General features: G+C 46.7%; 1 protein-coding gene across 1 annotated transcript in view; it reads left to right on the plus strand.

Moving 5' to 3' along the window:
* FRMPD3 (FERM and PDZ domain containing 3) overlaps positions 1-18,534 on the plus strand; it is an 83,807-nt gene that overhangs the window by 52,352 nt on the left and 12,921 nt on the right. The window contains exons 12-13 of the mRNA XM_029240214.1: positions 1,717-1,896; positions 9,267-9,411. Coding sequence (XP_029096047.1) covers positions 1,717-1,896; positions 9,267-9,411 — 325 coding nt within the window. The remainder of the gene's footprint in view (positions 1-1,716; positions 1,897-9,266; positions 9,412-18,534) is intronic.

The raw sequence follows: 18,534 nt of genomic DNA on the forward strand, positions 1-18,534 counted from the left end.
TTCTCCCTCTTCCCTCCCGTGGTGCTCTGGTCCCGCCTCTGGTAAAATGGTGAAAGTAGGAGGCAAAAAAATAAAATAAAAAATTTCAGGAATTCCCCAGCGGTCCAGTGACTAGGACTCCGCGCTGTTACTGCCCAGGGCCTGGGTTCGATCCCTGGTTGGGGAATTAAGACCCCCCAAGCCTCGCGATGCGGACAAAAAGAAAAGATAAAATGTAAAGTAGGAGGCTATATTTGTTTACAGTATTCCTCTAGGCTCTTTTGTGCCCCCTCTTCTCAATTTCAGAGGTTAGCAAACTTTTTTTATAAAGGGCCAGATAAGTGAATAGTTTAGGCCTGGCCGGCAGGCCATGAAGGTCCCTGTCGCAACTACTCAGCCCTGCCATTGCAGCATGAAAGCAGCCGTCGACAATGCATAGACACATGGGCCTGGCTGTGTTCCAATATCTCTTTGTTTACGGGACACTGAAATGTGAATTTCATGTGATTTTCACATGTCACAAAATACGGTTCTTTTGAATTTTTTCCAAGCATTTAAAAATGTATAAAACCATTCTTAGTCCGTGAGCTGGACAAAAACTGGCAGAGGGCTGGATTTGGCCTGTGGGCCAGAGTTTGCCGACCCCTGCCCTGTTTCATTGCTCTTACCCATATTCCCTCAATCCCCTAGCCCAGACGTCCCCCCTCCCTGCCAGGGCCTTCACTAGAGCAACGCTCCTCTCCAGCGGGGCACAAGTGGTCCCCCTAAGACTGTGCCCCAGGCTAGTTTACCCGAGTGAGCCTCGGTGAAAGGAAATTCAAATCATCTTGCTGACTGGATTCAGGTGCTTGTCACGCTCTGGGGAACACGCTGTCATGCTCGTGGGGCAACTGATGGAAAGCCGCTTACCGAAGCGTCTAGAGCAGATGGAATAGGTTCCTCGGGAATGATGCTAATGCCAGGGAATGGGCCGGCAGAGGGCTCAGGCTTGATGGCGCTAAGGAGCCTGTCACGACCACTTAAGGGAATCCAGTCCATCAGGCGCAGAGGTGGCCATTTACATACTGGGATTTGAGGATTACGGAAAGCCCAGTGCTGAAATTCTTATAGGTCATTCCTCTGGGGTAAGACTGCTGTAATGCCTATTAAAGGGCAAATATCTTCTTAGGGAGGGAGGTCCCCCTCCACTCCTCCAGTCATTAAGCGCCCAGTCAACCTTTGACACCTTGGGCAGAGTTACTTTGTCACTTCAGCTTTTAGCACCAGGTGAGAAGTGCAAGTTCAAGTGGCTGTTGGTGAGGGAGGGTAAAGACCAAACACAGGATGCCACCTGTTCAGACAGAGCACCAGGTGGGAGCCTTGAGTGGCCTGAGGCAACAAATGGAAAATCCCTGGGGCTTGGTAGGAAGAGGGTGCTTCCAAGGCGCCAAAATAAACCTCACCTATTTGACGATTTTGCTAGAACCAGCCCTGCTGCTGCCCTCTTCACTCTCCCTTCTGCTGAGGCTAATGTGTCCATTTGGACCGATGATCCGGGGCCCTGGCCTGAGAACAAGGGCGTCCCAGACCATTTTCCCCTCGAGGTTGTCCTCTGGCCCTGGCATTGAGCTCCAGATGTTTCCAGACCTTCCAGCAGAACCGGTCCAACGCCTGTTTTCTATTTCCTCCTTCCGCCTCCTCTCCTCACTTCCTCTGCCCTTCTTTCTTTGAATGCTGCCCACCACGCTGGGGCACCAGGATGAGAAGCAGTCGGCCACCACCCTCCTAGTGGGACCCCGTCACGGCATCAGCCATGTTATTGACCTCAAAACCAACCTCACCACTGTGCTGTCCGAGTTCAGCAAGATCAGCAAGATCCAGCTGTTCCGGGAGAACCAGGGCGTGGCCCGGGTGGAGACCAGCATCATGGATGCCAAGGTAAGCGCGGCTTCGAGGGGCTACTTCTTCCCAGGAACAGGCCTTGGGAACGGAGGAAGAAGTAAACTTGAGAAACAGAGTGTCAACCCATTAGGTGAGGTTCAGTGATTCTGAAGTGGTTCAGACCCTGGGCCTTTGGGGGCTCATCTTTCTTTCTGTTCTCAACCCTCTGGGACACTGTCTTGACCCCATATTAGGTTCAGGCGGTGCTAGGGAAGGCTAGAAAGTGTCTGATCAACCTGTGACAGGTTTCCAGCAATGGGCAGGGGGATTGGGGAACTTGGAGCTACCTCCCAGGCCATTGCTTCCCAATCTTTCTCGTGTCACAGCACACAGAGAAAATTATATTCATGCAGGACACTGGGTTAAATGGACCAGCCCCGGGGACTCTGGCCACCCCAGGCCCCGCCTGGCTGCCCCCGAGGCTGAAGGGATATGTGCATGCCAGTTAGGGAGCTCTGCTGTAGGCGTGCACACTTGGATCCATGGAGGAGAGGGTGTCTGAGTATGTGGACAGAACCAAGGGGGCCTGGGGAGACAGGGAGCAGGCAGAACCTCGTCCCCATTTCACCTCCCAGAGTCCAGCTCTTCTCGAATCTTAGAACCTTTCCCATAGATCAGCTCGTTCAGACTGGCAAGCAGCTGTCGCCTGTGCAGAGTCTGACAGCCGTGGTCAGCCGCCTCCTCCATGGCTCTCCTGTTTCAACACCCAGTGACCAGCGTGGGTGGCGGAAGGCCTGCCTGCCAGCTGGCGGATGCTCTTAGAGGAGGTGCAAGTTTCCTTTCTTAAAGGATTTCCCGGGGGGAGATATTGTTAGCAGATTAACAGGTGGAACGTTTGCTCTTTCTAAAAGAGCAAATTATTTATTTGTGTCTTTGTGAAACCCAGGAAGCTTTAATATGTTAAGTTTTCCACCTGTGATTCACAGGCTTCCCATTGGTTTAGGAACCTGCCCGGAGCTGGTATTTCATTGGCTTGTGGCCACTTCCTCAACCAATGATTGCTGCCCTCCTCAGATGTTGCTGGGTAAAAAGCCAAACGGACAGGTAGGGAAGCGTGGGAGGAAAGACAAGACATTCAGGGGAGATATGGCTTCCTGAGAAATAAAAAGGGTTTAAAACTGAGAAACACCTTTCCAACCAAGTCTCCTGTGTTCTACGAGTGATTCTCACTGTTGGCTACACAATAGAATTTCCTTGAGAGCTTTTAAAAAATACAGATGACTGGACCCTACTCCCAGAGATTGTGATTTAATTGGTCAGGGTACAGCCTGAGCGTCAGGATTTATTTCTTTTTCACTTCCCAGGTGATTCTGTAGTACAGCCAGGTTTGAGAACCACTGACCTCTGGGTCCAAAGCTCTGGGAGGAACCAGCCCAAGCAGGGTCAGTGGATGTTGCCTGAGTGAGGAACACTATTCTCATTTCTAGGAGTGATCTGGCCACAGTTGTGGGCATGAATGCTGCCCAGGAGGGGTCTCGCTCTTAGTGGGGAGACTCACAAAGGCACATGACCTGCCTTAATCACACCACATTGGAACATGTATGGAGTTCTGGAATCAGACAGACCAGGTTCAAATCCCAGCTCTACCACTTCCTAGCTGTGTGGCCTTGAAAAGGTGTCTTAACTTCTGTGAACCCTGATTTCCTCAACTGCAAAATGGAGTGCCTTCCTCCATAGGTTGTCGTTCAGGATTAAATGAGAAAATGTAGGTAAAACGTCTTAGGACACTGCCTGACACAGAGCAAGTAGTCAACAAACGAGACCTGTTATTTTTGCCGAAGCAAAACAGCAATGAGGAGAAGTTCATATGAAGTAAAATTTTGTAGGTAAGTGTGGTGTGGAACATGGAACAAAAGAAGAGGAAGGGGTTAACCAGAACTGGCTTCCCACAAGAGGGTGTTTGAAGCTGGATCTTGAAGTGATAGGCATGGATTAGCAGGGAGAAGTGGGATGTGTTCACAGGAAGAGAGTAAGCACAGAAATAAGTAAGCCATATGTGCAGGTTGATGAGCATAGTTGCTTGACTGGAGAGGAGAATAATGAGAAAAGAGATTGGAGAGAGATTGGCAGTGGGCAGAACAAGCTGGTGAAAAGCTTCGAAGGCCAGTCCGAGGAATTGAGAATCCTAGTGGGAATCCACTGTAGGCCCTTGAAGAGAGGAGTGACAGGATGGAAGCTGACTGGGACCAGTGTACCAGACGGATGTCTGCAAGGCTAGTGCCAAGCCAGGGAGGCGGGGAGGGGATCGTAGTGCTAGTGCAGGTGTGAAGTGACAAGGGCAGGGCCTGAGCTGGAGGAATAGCAGTGGTAATGGAAAAGAAAGAGTGAGGATGAAACATAGAATCACTAAGAGTGCATGCGTATCCCCTTACACATTGCTGTCTTGCACACACAAAGCATAAGTCATACGTAACCCTTACTGCCTGCTGCCTATATCCTGAGTGCACTGAACGACAGTGCTGCGCACACAGCACACGGACGGTCCAAATCGTGGGTGGGTGAAGAGGTGAGAGCCTACATCGCAGGATAAACAGGACATCGTGTTGGTGCATGGAGGGGGCTACGAGAAGGTTGCACTTTGCTGAGTGAGTGCTGTGGAGGCAAGAACTCAAAGGTACCGGTCCCCTGGGACTCAAGGACCATCATCTTGTACACTTACTCCTCCAGGCCCCTGGATTCCGATTTTTTTTCCCTGTTTTCAGGGATGCTAGCATGAGGTAAGGCTACCCCAAAGCCAGTCCCCTCCCTAGCTGGCATCCCAAAGTGCTGGCTGCGTTTGAGCTCCCAGGGCACCCCAGGAAGGAGATGGGGCTAGAGCATGTCAAACTAATGCCTGCTGTACCTTCTCAGGGCTGGCCATGCCTCCAACTCCATTCTCCTTTTCTCCTTTTCCATTTGAAGATGGCCTGGGCATATTTAGTTACAGTTTTCACTCAGCTTACTTGCTCTTAGTGGGGCAAACGTGAGGTAGTATGCAAATATCTTTCTTCAGGAGACAGCACAGTCTGGGAATGAGACAGCTCTGGGCCACTACCATACCCCATTACCGCAGGAGCCCGTAAGGGGAGAAAGTAAACCATCAAAGGAAAGTCCCAAGGGATCTCTTGCGGTCCAGTGTGTCTCCTCTTCTCGTGTTTGAGCCTTATTGCTCTCGTGCTTTCTGTCGGGACAAGCATTACATTAGACGTCATGATCATTAAAATTCTATTTAAAATAAAATGTTGTTTCTGAAGGTTTCTAAGAAAACCTATCCGGTCTCTTTGCTTGCCTGCCTTTGACGTGATTTTTACCCCTGCTGGCAAAAATTGCTTCTGTGTCCCTTTCGCCAGCTGCATTTGGCCGGTGCTGGGACCCAGTGGGCTGTGGGTGGATGCAGATGAGAGGCTGCTGATGTGCTGTGCTGAACCAGTTCGGGCTGTGTTCGGCCCTCTCTGGGCACAAGGTTTTGCCTTCATGCTGTTTTATTACCGACATTGGGCTGTACTGGGGGTAAGAGAGAAGAGGGGAAATTGAAGGCAGACAGTTAAGTCCATCAGCCAGTTAGGCACTCGGCCTCCGATCTGTCCATCAGCCAGCAGACCAGCCAGCCAGGCGGCTAACCAGTCAGGATGTCAGGCTGGGAGGCATTGTGCCTGTCCTGCAGACGGCTCGTCAGCAAGGACATCAGCGAGTCAGGCTACTCTGCAGCCAGCTAGTCTGTCAGTCTGTCCATCAGTCAGTCAGCCAGTCAGCCTGTGCTTTGGTCCAGTGGTCTCTCATTCTGTTTGTCAGCCAATGCCATTTCCTCAAAGAAGCTCCCTCCAGCTTCTGAAACCAAAGTAGTCACACATGCACACATTCACACCCACCCATCCACCCATCCCCCAGTCCAGGGTATTCTGTGTTCTGGTAGGTCTCTCTACTTTTCCTTCATAGTGCTTATCATACCTTGCAATCATATTCCTCTGTGTGATTATTTCATTTATGTCTTTGTTTTTTTTTTTTTTGGCCACACCACGAGGCTTGTGGGATCTTAGTTCTCCGACCAGGGATTGAACCCAGGCCACCACAGTGAAAGCGCTGAGTCCTAACCACTGGACCGCCAGGAAATTCCCTTCATTTATGTCTTATTTCCTGATGGTTTATAAACTCCACGAGGGCAGGACCTGCGTTGGCCCCATTCTGGGATGCACAGCTGCACCTCTCAACGGGTCGCGTGGTCCATGAGCCATCTAGCCAGTGCGTAGCAGCTTGCTGGGTGGACAGAGTGGGGCACGGGAGCATTTCAGTCAGAGGGAACAACATAGGTTAAGGTATGAATGGGTAAAACAACAAGGCCTCTCTAGCACCCTGTAAATGAGGTGGTGTTGCTGGAGCATACGGTGAGGGACGGTGGCGGGAGGAGGGCAGAGTTAGTGGGAGATATGCTTGGAGCTATAGGTTGGGTCACAAGAGGCTTTGTGTGATGTTGGAAGGCAGTGGGTTTTAGGTGATGTGCTATTAAAGATTTTAAGTGAGAGTTGTGTTTTAGGAAGACACTCAGGCAGCAATATGGAGGTGAAGTGGGTAGAGCCTAGAAGCAGAGAGGCCGATCAGGAGGCTACCGAAGGTCTTGAGGTTAGTGTGTCCCCACCTTTTCCATATCATGAAAATGCCACAATTTGTACGGCCCACTGGAATAAACAGATGAGGTACCTTGTGGCCAGAGGCAACAGGACCCAGAAGCCGAGGGGCTCAGGATCTCAGCACACTTGTGACCCATTCACATACACCTTGAGAAGTTTTGGCCTTGGAGGAAGATGTTGAGGGTCCGAAATAAAGCAGTGGCAGCAGGGACGGCCATGATGTCTGTGAATGCTCTGGAGGCCAGCTTAGCAGGTCTTGGGACCTCGTAGTAATGGCGGTAGCAGCTATCCATACCCAAACCTCTGTCATTGGTGGGAGGGGGTGAGGCAGAAAGGAAGGGCATCTTATTCTCCCCCACCCCCATTCTATTCCCCTTCCGTCTCTACTTTGTTGTACCCAGAGTTGACCATTCTGTTGTGATTAAGAAGCATGCATTAACTGGAGGTACAGACATCCCCTCTGCCCCTTCCAAATGATGACCCAAAGGTAACATCTCATCCCTGGTCCCTTTCTCACTGGAGAAAGGAGACATTGCTCTTCCGAGTATGGATGGTTCCTTTTTTTTCCTGATGGTATTGAATGAGTTCCATAGGAGCATCGCTAACTCACTGCCTGTGGGGCAGAATCCGAATGCCTTACCGTGGCGTGCTGTATAATTGGATGAACAATAACTATTAAACAACTCAAGAGAGGATTCGATCCAGCACGAGACTGTGTGATATAGACCCAGCACTGTACGAGCTCTGAGATAGGAAGAGTTCAAGGGGGAAATAGACTAGAGATGGTGACTTTGGGATCCCCAGCTCAAAAGTGAAAGTTGATGCCCTCGCGGAGAACTGAGGGCTGAGCACTGAGCCTGGGACATCGGGTGGGGAGGTTGCACAAGAAGAGAGAGACAGAGATGGAGGTGGTCAGAGATTATAGAACCAGAGCACAGTGTCACCTCACAGAAACAGAAGCCAAGAGAAGAATTTCCAGTGGACAAGGAGATCACTGTTGACAAATGAAACAAGCTGAGAGGTGTGAAAATGAATACAGACAATTGTATTTAACTGGAAAGAAGCTTTTCTCTTAGATCAGGTGGCAAACTATGGCCCATGAACCAAACCTGACCCGCCACTGCTTATTTCTGGAAACAGTTTTCTTAGAATACCGTCACATCCATTTGTTTAGCTTACAGATGATCTATGGCTTTTCTCACACTACAATAGCAGAGGTCTTGCAACACAGCCCGTGTGTCCCACAAGGCCTAAAATATTTACGATCTAGCCCTTTGCAGAAAAAGTTTGCCAACCCCTGGTCTATATGAACTGAAAATATTCAACTCAAGCTATGTGTCAGGATCCTGAGAAATAGCAAAGAAAACTGGTACAACTTTAGCTAAAAGCTGAGCTGGTTTGGATTCAGAACTGTTCCCAAGGTGATGATCCAGCCAAAGAAGGCTAGTCTAGTTGGTGACCAAGTTCCATCAAGTCTTCATTATGTCCCTTTTTACTGCCAGTACCCTAGTGGGGGCCCTAATCACCCCTCACCTCACTCCTCACCCCTCACTAGTCAGAGAAGAGACTCATTCCCTGCTCTTAATTCTTTTAGCTCTTAATGCCTGGTCCGGAAACCCTCAAAAGACGAGATGCCCCACGACCCCATGGCTCCCTCTTCAGCCAGCCTTCAGTGGTCTTTATCTGGAGGCCACTGCCCTATGGCAGGGAGAATACTCTCATGGCTGACTTCAGTCTGACCCAGATTTATTTTCAAACCATAAAATTACAATGTAGATATTGGGAAGGTTTCTTTAAAAGGTACTGATTTGGGGGGTATATCGTTGCCAGGTCTCTGAAGCAGTCAACTAGCTAACGCCAAGATTAATTTGACTGATTTACGGTCAGGAACAGAAGTCAACAGGGTATGCTAGTATTTTCCAACGTGGGTTAAACAAGACAAAACAGAAAAGGCAACCCTACTGCCATGAAATGTTCTATGAAAATAGATTTTTCCATCAAATAATTGGAAAAAGTTGGAATACTAAAGCCCTCTTGAAGTTTCACAGTGCACGTTAATATATTAAAGGATCTGAGAATTCCCGTAAGTATAAGTATCTGTATAGCTTTGTTTAACTCAGCATTTCACCACATATTTGACCAAGGAACTCTTTTAAGGAGCGCCAGTTAACATCGTGAGAGCACTTTGGGAAACAGAGGAAAACGGGGGGGAGAGCATGAAGGTCTGAGCAGGACTGCAGACCATAAAGACTTTGTGGCCCAGAAGACACAGTGAGAACCAGGTTGCACAGAGTGTCCATGTCCGGGGGGCTGTTCTGGGTACCATAACGGGTTATAGCGATGAGCAAGAGATAGCTTGTGCACTTGAGGAACTTCCTGTCAAGGATGTTCCCCAACCTAGCCTAGACTCCCAGGTTCAGCCCTGCTCTCCCGGCAGGCCTGCACATCTGCTGAGCCCCCAAAAACCCAAACAGCCACACAGCAGTCATGTGATGTTATATTATTTTAGTCTTTTTCAGTAAAAGTGGTTCATTAAATGTGTAATTAAAGGTTGATTTAGTTTTGATACCTGGGTAAGAGTTTACTATAAATGAATTCTCAAATCAGAAGAAATTATTTGTCAGGCTGTGTGCCTTAATTTGGGGTTCAGAAAGTATGTTCTCATAACTATGCAAGTCATCTTGCCTTCGCTGTTGTTCTCTTGGACACGCACCTGCTCCGCTCCTTCCTGTGTCCTCACATTTCCTCCCATGTCTCCCCCAGCCTCTGGTGCTGTTGATGGAGTGGCCCGAAGCCACCAACTTTGCCTGCCTGATTGCGGGGTACTGCCGCCTCCTGCTGGATTCCAGGAAGATGGTCTTCTCCAGGCCTGCTAGCCAGCCTCTCCCACCTCCAATGATCAAGGCAGGTAGGGCTCAGTCTCGGTTTTCAGTGTAACAGAGGCTCTTTGGACCCTGGAGACATGGAATGCTCACCCCATTCTGCCAGCGCCTGGTTTACCAGGAGCCCATGCTGTACCACTGCGTCCTACGTGGCACAAGGCAGTGGAAAAGACAGCTGGCCTTCAGATGGGCCTGTCCCACAAAGGATGCCTGTGACAATACCTTGTGTCTTAGTTGATCAAGGAACGTAAGATAAAAATAGCAAACGAGCAATACATAGAGCCAATTCGAGAATTGCATTGGATCTAAGGCAAAGCTTTAGAGCTACAGTGATCTAAGAGAGATGCACGGGTGTTCTGGCTTAGTTGAAAGTGGAGGTGGAAACTGAAGCTAAAACCTTTCTTTGTCCATCAGAGTCGGCATTGACAGAGCTGCCTGAAGTAAGAGGCCATGGAAGGCTGGGGTAGGAAAGGCTGTGCAGGCCCAGAATGCAATCCAGCAGGAGGCTTGGAGATAGGAGGGGACGATCACTGAGAACAAACAGGGTCAAGTGCTGCCCCCAAACAGAAGGCTTCCCAGTTAGGCAACTCAGTACAGCCACCCCTCAGGGCTGTCCTGGTGATGACACAAACAGGGGCCTCAGGACAAATCGGACCAGTCCAGATGCTGCTGCCCCGAACCAGAGTAGGAGGAGAAGGGGGAGACCCAAAGAACAGGTACTCTATGTATTAGACCCGAGGCTTTCCCCATCCCTGCACCCAAACATCATGGGTGGAAGCTGAGACTGACCACCCAGGAGTCACCCTCCTCACGTGCTGATGGCTCCATCCACTTGCCTTGCTGCTTGACTCTTTCTTCTCTCTTCAAAGCTGTCTTGGTTTACGGTGTGGTGCCATGTGATCTAGAGCGAGGAGTTTGAGAGTAGAAACACTCCTTTTTTTTTTGGTGGTGGGGGGCCATGCTGCACAGCTTGCAAGATCTTAGTTCCCCGACCAGGGATCGAACCTGCAGGGCCCCCTGCAGTGGAAGCGCGGAGTCCCAACCACTGGACCGCCAGGGAAGCCCCTAGAAACACAATCCTGATGGATGACCAGCACCCCGTGGGCCGTGTACCTACACCCACCCTCTCACCTCATGATCTCTTCATCACGAACGTCGTGACAGGCCCACGTTTACATCTCATCACATCCACAGGAATTAGAAGGCAGTCCACCACAGATGTGGGAAAGGATAGGTGGCCTCAAAGCATATGAAGGAGGCTCCACATAGAGAAGCAAAGGAACTGACTTAGAATAGAAGGAGCCCAGGGGCTGAGCTGCCACACACCTCCAGGTGAATAGCTCTGAAGCGGGTGGCCATCTGTACTATCAAATCTCTGATGGCCAAAGGAAAGCAAGGCCGGCATTAGCTTTGTCAGTGTCCCCTGTGGTCTTCCTCTCTGTCGTCACACCCAATGATACCTCTTACTGAGCAGGATAGAGAGGGAGAAAGGGAAAAGGGAAGCTGTTCCAAAGGCAAATCGATTTCTCTTGGAGGTGTTGCAGCCTGGAAAGGAGACTTCTAGAAATGCTGGGCATGGCTTTAGAGCCCCTCCCTGATTCCTGAGAGCCCCCTTGGGCCTGCAGAGTGACGGGGGCTCAGGCTGCCTCTAGCACAAGGCCTCTGTGTCCATACAGGAGCCACATGGACCATGGTGGTGTCACTGCTGTTTGCAGTGCTTCACTTCCCCAAGGCCCTGAGTCCACGCTTGGGGCCCAGATGTGTGGCATTTGGGACTGTTAGATGCTGGGTTCAACAGCAGCCACCCAGTGCTCTTGGCCAGTGGGACAGGGTGAGCCTCACAGCTCCGCTTGTCGGGGGCTGGTATGCACATCTTATCCCATGGCCCCAAGGACGGGCAAGGGGGACAGCAAGTGGCACCACTGAGGAGACCTCTGCCCAGGTTACAGTGAGGGGCCATCAGTCTCTGGTACAAAGTTGAGATGGGTTTCATTGGCCCGCACTTTCATATCAGAACAGAAGCCCCAATGCTACCTGTTGTTTAGCAAAGGCCTATAGGAAACAGGAATCTTGCCAACCTCAGCGGGGCTTTTCCCTCGGGGGCCAAAACTCCAGCCTACTCAGGGCCTGGTCTCTCTGGCCGGCCCTCTACTCTCGTTCCTCTGCAGCTGCTGGCTGCCAGCTAGCCAACTCAATGCTCAGCCGGCTGGGCCAAAAGGATGCTCTTAAACCCACAAGTGGAAAAGGGAAAGCATCACCTCTCCTTTGAGACCGAGAAAACAAAAGGAAAATGGGGAAGTGGGATGGAAGGGTTACCTCTTAGGCTTTATCAGTAGTTTCCCCACAGTAGGTATTTCATTTATTCACCCAGCAACTATTTCTCGACTATTCATTATGTGCCAGGCCTTGCGGATAGAGCCATGAGTAACAGACGTGGTCCTTGCCCTCACTGAGCTTACAATCTAGTGGGGGAATACGGACAGATTAAAGGGATAATGTCAATGCAGTAAGTACATTTGCATTTATTTAGAGGAAATTCAGCTGACACAACAGAACAACACCTGGGCTTGAGAAAGGCTCAGACAAATACCAGTTCTCCAGCTGTATCGCTGGTGGGAAATCCAGAGGCAGCTACCATCTCTCCAGCCTTGAATTCGCTCGTGTCCTGGGGAAATCCAGGAAAATAAGGCTTTGGGGGCCCCAACTGGGACCACAGTTGGAAGAACTCACTCTACATTTTCTCCCATGGTTAGAAAACAGTTTGGTCTAGTGAATTGAATATTGGTTAAAGGCTACTACGTAGCCCATGCATGGCTTACTGATTTTCATGAAGTTAAAACTCCACAACATGCAGAGCGCTAAAGCTAGACTGAACATAACAGACTCTTTTTTTTTTTAATGATGATTCAGAAAGAACATGAACGTATTCCAAGTCTTCTAGGTCATTATAACCAGTAATGATCATCGGACTATAGAATACAGCAAGGCCAAGTAATAGAAAGCTGGTCGGGTCAACATTGTGCTGTGTGTGTGTGTGTGTGTGTGTGCGTGTGTGTGTGTGAGGTATATATTTGAGCATATATATATGCTGATCTGCTTGGATCACCGTCCTGTTTCTTTGCAAGCATTTCTTTTAAGTCAGCCTTCCGAGTGGCTGAGTACAGAGCGATAGACTAGGGCATCCCTCTCGGGGAAAGCTGATGAGCAATTTACAGCAGATTCACAACCTGAGAGGCATGCTGTCCCAGCCATCAGCCTACCGCACCTGGCTTTACCGGCATTTCTAACCTTCTGTCCAGAGGAGATTTGGGCTTTTCCAGGCACATTTTCTCCTCCACACAGCCCCATGCTGCTTCTTGGATCTGCAAATCACAATACCGAGTGGCAGGCTGCGCATCACCTGGCCTTGATAACCTGATGTTGGGCGATGTTTCCGTCTTGCAGGGAGGGAAGCCACCTTTAGACTTCCAGATCTTGTCTGAGAGAAGTCACCACCTGCTTATTGGACATGCCCATGGGAGCCACCTCTGATGGCAGCTTATTGCCAGGCTGGCTATTCTGATTGTTCAGCTGTGTCACAGGGAGTTAGCACGGGTACATGGCGAGGACCCATGGACAGTGCCTGCGGGTAGAGACTTCCTGAACTGATAGTTTGTGCTCCTGGCTCAGTGCTCCCCTAGAGCACTTCTTACCTAAGGCACAGAGGTCATTACATACTACCCCCCCAGCTGACCCAGAGTTCCCTAGATACAGCCACTATGATCTAAATTGAACCCACTCAGTGTGGTTACATTGACTGTATAGAGAGGCAACATGGCTTATGGAAAACAGCAGGGGTTGGGATCTGAAGTCAGAAAGACTTGGGTTCCAGTCCCTGCTCTGCCATATCCCAGCTGTGTGATCATGAGGATAATAATAGTTCCTGCCTCATGAGGGATTGACAGGATCATGTGAGATAAACCCCATAAGGTCCTTTCAAGTACACAGCACATTTTTGCTCTTTTTATAATGATTGGGAGTTCATCATGTACCCAGGGCTGTGCTTTTTTTTTTAAAATAAACAACTTTATTTAGACATAATTTCTAAGCCATAAAATTCACCCATTTAAAGTTCACAACTCAGTGTTTTTGAGTATATTTAGTATATTCACAGGGTTGTACAATCTTTGCCACATTTTTTTTTTTTTTTTTTTTTTTTGGTACGTGGGCCTCTCACTGCTGTGGCCTCTCCCGTTGCGGAGCACAGGCTCCGGACGCGCAGGCCCAGCGGCCATGGCTCACGGGCCCAGCCGCTCCGCGGCATGTGGGATCCTCCCGGACTGGGGCACGAACCCTGTCCCCTGCATCGGCAGGCGGACTCTCAACCACTGCGCCACCAGGGAAGCCCCTTGCCACATTTTTAAAAAAAATAAATTTATTTATTTGTTTGTTTGTTTATTTTTGGCTATGTTGGGTCGCAGGCTTTCTCTAGTTGCGGTGACCGGGGGCTACTCTTCATTGCAGTGCGCAGGCTTCTCATTGTGGTGGCTTCTCTTGTTGCGGAGCATGGGCTCTAGGTGCGCGGGCTTCAGTAGTTGTGGCTCGCTGGCTCCAGAGCACAGGCTCAGTAGTTGTGGTGCACGGGCTTAGTTGCTCCGTGGCATGTGGGATCCCGGACCAGGTCTCGAACCCATGTCCCCTGCATTGGCAGGCAGATCCTCATCCACTGCGCCCCCAGGGAAGCCCCTTGCCACAATTTAGTTTTAGAATGTTTTCACCCCTTCTAAAACAAACTCTGTACCCATTAGCACTCATTCCCATTCCCCCACCCAGCCCTAAGCAACCACTAATTGACTTTTCTGTCTCTATAGCTTTGCCTATTCTGGACATTTTGTATAAATGGAATTATATAATATATGGTCTTTTTGTAGCTTGGTTTTTTCACTTAGCATAATATTTTCAAGGGTCATCCATGTTGCAGCATGTATCAGTACTTCATTTCTTTTTGTTGACTAATAATATTCCTTTGTATGGATAGACCACATTTTGTTTATCCATTCATCAGCTGATGGACATTTGGGTTGTTTCCACCTTTTGGCTGTTATGAATAATGATGTTATAAACATTGATGTACAAGTTTTTGTAGGGACACATTTTTTTATTCCTATTGGGTATTTATATCTAGGAGTAAGATTGCTGTTCTATGTTTAATTTTGAGAAACTGCAGACTGTTTTCCAAAGTGACTGCATCATTTTACATTCCCATCAGAAATGTTGGAGGGTTACAATTTCAACATATCCTCGCCAACACTTGTATTGTTCATCTTTTTTATTATATCCATTGTAGCGGATGTGAAGTGGTATCTCACTGTAGTTTTGATTTGCATTTCCATAATAATTAGTGATGTTGAGCATCTTTTCGTGCGCTTATCGGTCATTTGCATATCTTTTTTTGCGAAATATCTATTCAAATCCTTTGCTCAGTTTTAAATTGGGCTATTTGACCATAAAAGAGAGTTTATTTCTGGACTCTCAGTTCTATTCCATATAACCTATAATGTCTAAGTCTTATGCCAGTACCACAGTTTTGATTACCACTGCTTCATAGTTAAGTTTTAAAATTGGGACGTATGAGTCCTCCTGCTTTGTTCTTCTTTTTAAGATTGTTTTGGTTATTCTAGGTCTCTTGTGATTCCATGTGAAATTTTGAATTACCTTATCAGTTTCTACAAAGTCAGCTGGGATTCTGATAGGGACTGTGTTGAATCTATAGATCAATTTGGGAAGTATTGCCATCTTAGCCATATTAAGTCCTCCAGTCCATGAACATAGAGTCTTTCCATTTATTTAAATCTTCTTCAAATTTCTTTCACAAATGTTTTGTAGTTTCCAGTATACAAGTCTTGTACTTCTTTTATTAAATTTATACCTAAGTATTTTATTCTTTTTGATGCTATTATAAATAGAATTGTTTCCTAATTTTACAATTAGATTGTTTATTGCTAGGGCATAAAAATACAATTGATTTTTGTATATTAAACTTTTATCCTGTATGTAACCTTGCTGAGATTATTAGTTCTAATAGCTTATTAGTGGATTCCTTGGGATTTTTCTTTATATAAGTTCATGTCATCTACAAATAGAGATAGTTTTACTTCTTCCTTTCCAGTCTGGATGACTGTATTTCATTTTACTGTCTAATTGTCGTGGCTAGAAATCCAAGTATGGTGTTGAATAGAAGTGGTGAAAATGGAAATCCTGGACTTTTCCTTATTTTAGGGGGAAAGCTTTCAGTCTTTCACCATCAAGTATGATGTTAAGCTTTGTTTTTATTTATTTATTTGTTTGTTTATTTATTTATGGCTGTGTTTGGTCTTCGTTGCTGTGCACAGGCCTTCTCTAGTTGCGGTGAGCGGGGGCTACTCTTCATTGAGGTGCGCAGGCTTCTCATTGCGGTGGCTTCTCTTGTTGCGGAGCACGGTCTCTAGGCGCATGGGCTTCAGTAGTTGTGGCACACGGGTTCAATAGTTGTGGCTTGCAGGCTCTAGAGCACAGGCTCAGTAGTGGTGGCACACGGGCTTAGTTGCTCTGCGGCATGTGGGATCTTCCCGGACAAGGACTTGAACCCATGTCCCCTGCATTGGCAGGTGGATTCTTAACCACTGCACCACCAGGGAAGCCCAGCTTTGGTTTTTTATAGTTAACCTTTATCGTGTGGAGGAAGTTCCCTTTTATTTTGTCGAGTTTTATCATGAAAGGTGTTGGACTTTGTCAAGTGATTTTTCTGTGTCTATTGAGATGATCATGTGGCTTTTGTCCTCTGTTCTATTAACATGGTGTATTATATTAATTGATTTTTGGATGTTAAATCAACCTTGCATTCCTGCAGTAAATCCCACTTGGTCTTGGTGTATAATTCTTGGTATATGTTTCTGGATTCAGATTGCTAGTATTTTGTTGAGATCTATATTTTGTATCTAAATTCATAAGAAATATTGGTCTGTAGTTTTCTTGTGATGTCTTTGTCTGGTTATGGTAGCAAGGTAATATTGGCATCACAAAATGAGTTGAGAAGTATCCCTTCCTTTTCTATTTCTTGGAAGGTTTTTGAAAAATTACTCTAAATGCTTCTTTGAGCATTTGACAAAATTCACCAGTGAAGCCATTTTGGCCTGGACTGACAGACTGACTGACTGACTGACTGACTGACTGACTGACTTGATTGATTGATTTGGGGAGAGTTAATTACTAATTCAGTTTATCTTCCTGTTATTGGCCTATTCAGACTTTCTGTCTTCTTAAGTCAGGTTTGGTAATTTGTATATTTCTAGGAATTTGTCCATTTTATCTCAGGTTATCTAATTTGTTGGCATAAGCTTATTCAAAATATTCACCTTATAAATGATTCCATACCTGTAGAGTCAGCAGTGATGTCCCTTCTTTCATTCCTGATTTTAGTAATTTGAATCTTCTCTTTTTTGTCTGGTCTGTACAGCTAAAGGTTTGTTATTATTATTGATCTTTTCAAAGAACCAACTTTTAGTTTCATTAATTTTTCTCCATTTTTGTATCCTCTATACTTTATTACTTATTTCCTTCTGCTTGCTTTGTTTTAGGTTTAGTTTGTTTTTTTGTTTGCTTTGTTTTGTTTTGTTTTTGGCTGCGCTGTGTGGCTTGCAGGATCTTAGTTCCCTGACCAGAGACTGCACCTGAGCCACAGCACTGAGAGCGTCGAGTCCTAAGCACTTGGACCACCAGGGAATTCCCATAGTTCGCTCTTCTTTTTCAAGTTTTGTAAGGTGGAAGGTCAGGTAATTGATGTGAAATCCTTCTTCTTTTTTAAATGTAGGTGTTTATAAATTTCCCTCTAAACCCTACATTAGTTAGATCTCATAAGTTTTCATATACTGTCTTCATTTTCATTCATGTCCAAGTATTTTCGAATTTCCTTTGATTCCTCTTTTGACCCATTGGTTATTTAGGAATGTTTTATTTAATTTCCACGCATATATGAATTTTGCAAATTTCCTTCTGTTATTAATTTCTAATTTAATTCTGTTGCGCTCAAAAAACATACTTTATATGATTACATTCCTTTTATTTTTTTATTTTTTTAATTTTTTTAACATCTTTATTGGGGTACAATTGCTTTACAATGGTGTGTTAGTTTCTGCTCTATAACAAAGTGAATCAGTTATATATATACATATGTTCCCATATGTCCTCCCTCTTGCGTCTCCCTCCCTCCCACTCTCCCTATCCCACCCCTCCAGGCTGTCACAAAGCACCGAGCTAATATCCCTGTGCCATGCGGCTGCTTCCCACTAGCTATCTACCTTACTACGTTTGTTAGTGTGTGTATGTCCATGACTCTCTCTCGCCCTGTCAAAGCTCACCCTTCCTCCTCCCCATATCCTCAAGTCCGTTCTCCAGTAGGTCTGCGTCTCTATTCCCGTCCCACCCCTAGGTTCTTCATGACATCCTTTTTTTTCTTAAATTCCATATATATGTGTTAGCATACGGTATTTGTCTTTTTCTTTCTGACTTACTTCACTCTGTATGACAGACTCTAGGTCTATCCATCTCATTACAAATAACTCAATTTCATTTCTTTTTAAGGCTGAGTAATATTCCGTTGTATATATGTGCCACATCTTCTTTATCCATTCATCCGATGATGGGCACTTAGGTTGTTTCCATCTCCGGGCTATTGTAAATAGAGCTGCAATGAACATTTTGGTACATGACTCTTTTTGAATTTTGGTTTTCTCAGGGTATATGCCCAGTAGTGGGATTGCTGGGTCATATGGTAATTCTATTTGTAGTTTTTTAAGGAACCTCCATACTGTTCTCCATAGTGGCTGTACCAATTCACATTCCCACCAGTAGTGCAAGAGGGTTCCCTTTTCTCCACACCCTCTCCGGCATTTATTGTTTCTAGATTTTTTTGATGATGGCCATTCTGACTGGTGTGAGATGATATCTCATTGTAGTTTTGATTTGCATTTCTCTAATAATTAATGATGTTGAGCATTCTTTCATGTGTTTGTTGGCCATCTGTATATCTTCTTTGGAGAAATGTCTATTTAGGTCTTCTGCCCATTTTTGGATTGGGTTGTTTGTTTTTTTGTTATTGAGCTGCATGAGCTGCTTATAAATTTTGGAGATTA

The sequence above is a fragment of the Monodon monoceros genome, unplaced genomic scaffold (genome assembly GCF_005190385.1).
Source record: "Monodon monoceros isolate NGI ecotype Baffin Bay Population unplaced genomic scaffold, NGI_Narwhal_1 Super_Scaffold_22, whole genome shotgun sequence".
Taxonomy (NCBI): domain Eukaryota; kingdom Metazoa; phylum Chordata; class Mammalia; order Artiodactyla; family Monodontidae; genus Monodon; species Monodon monoceros.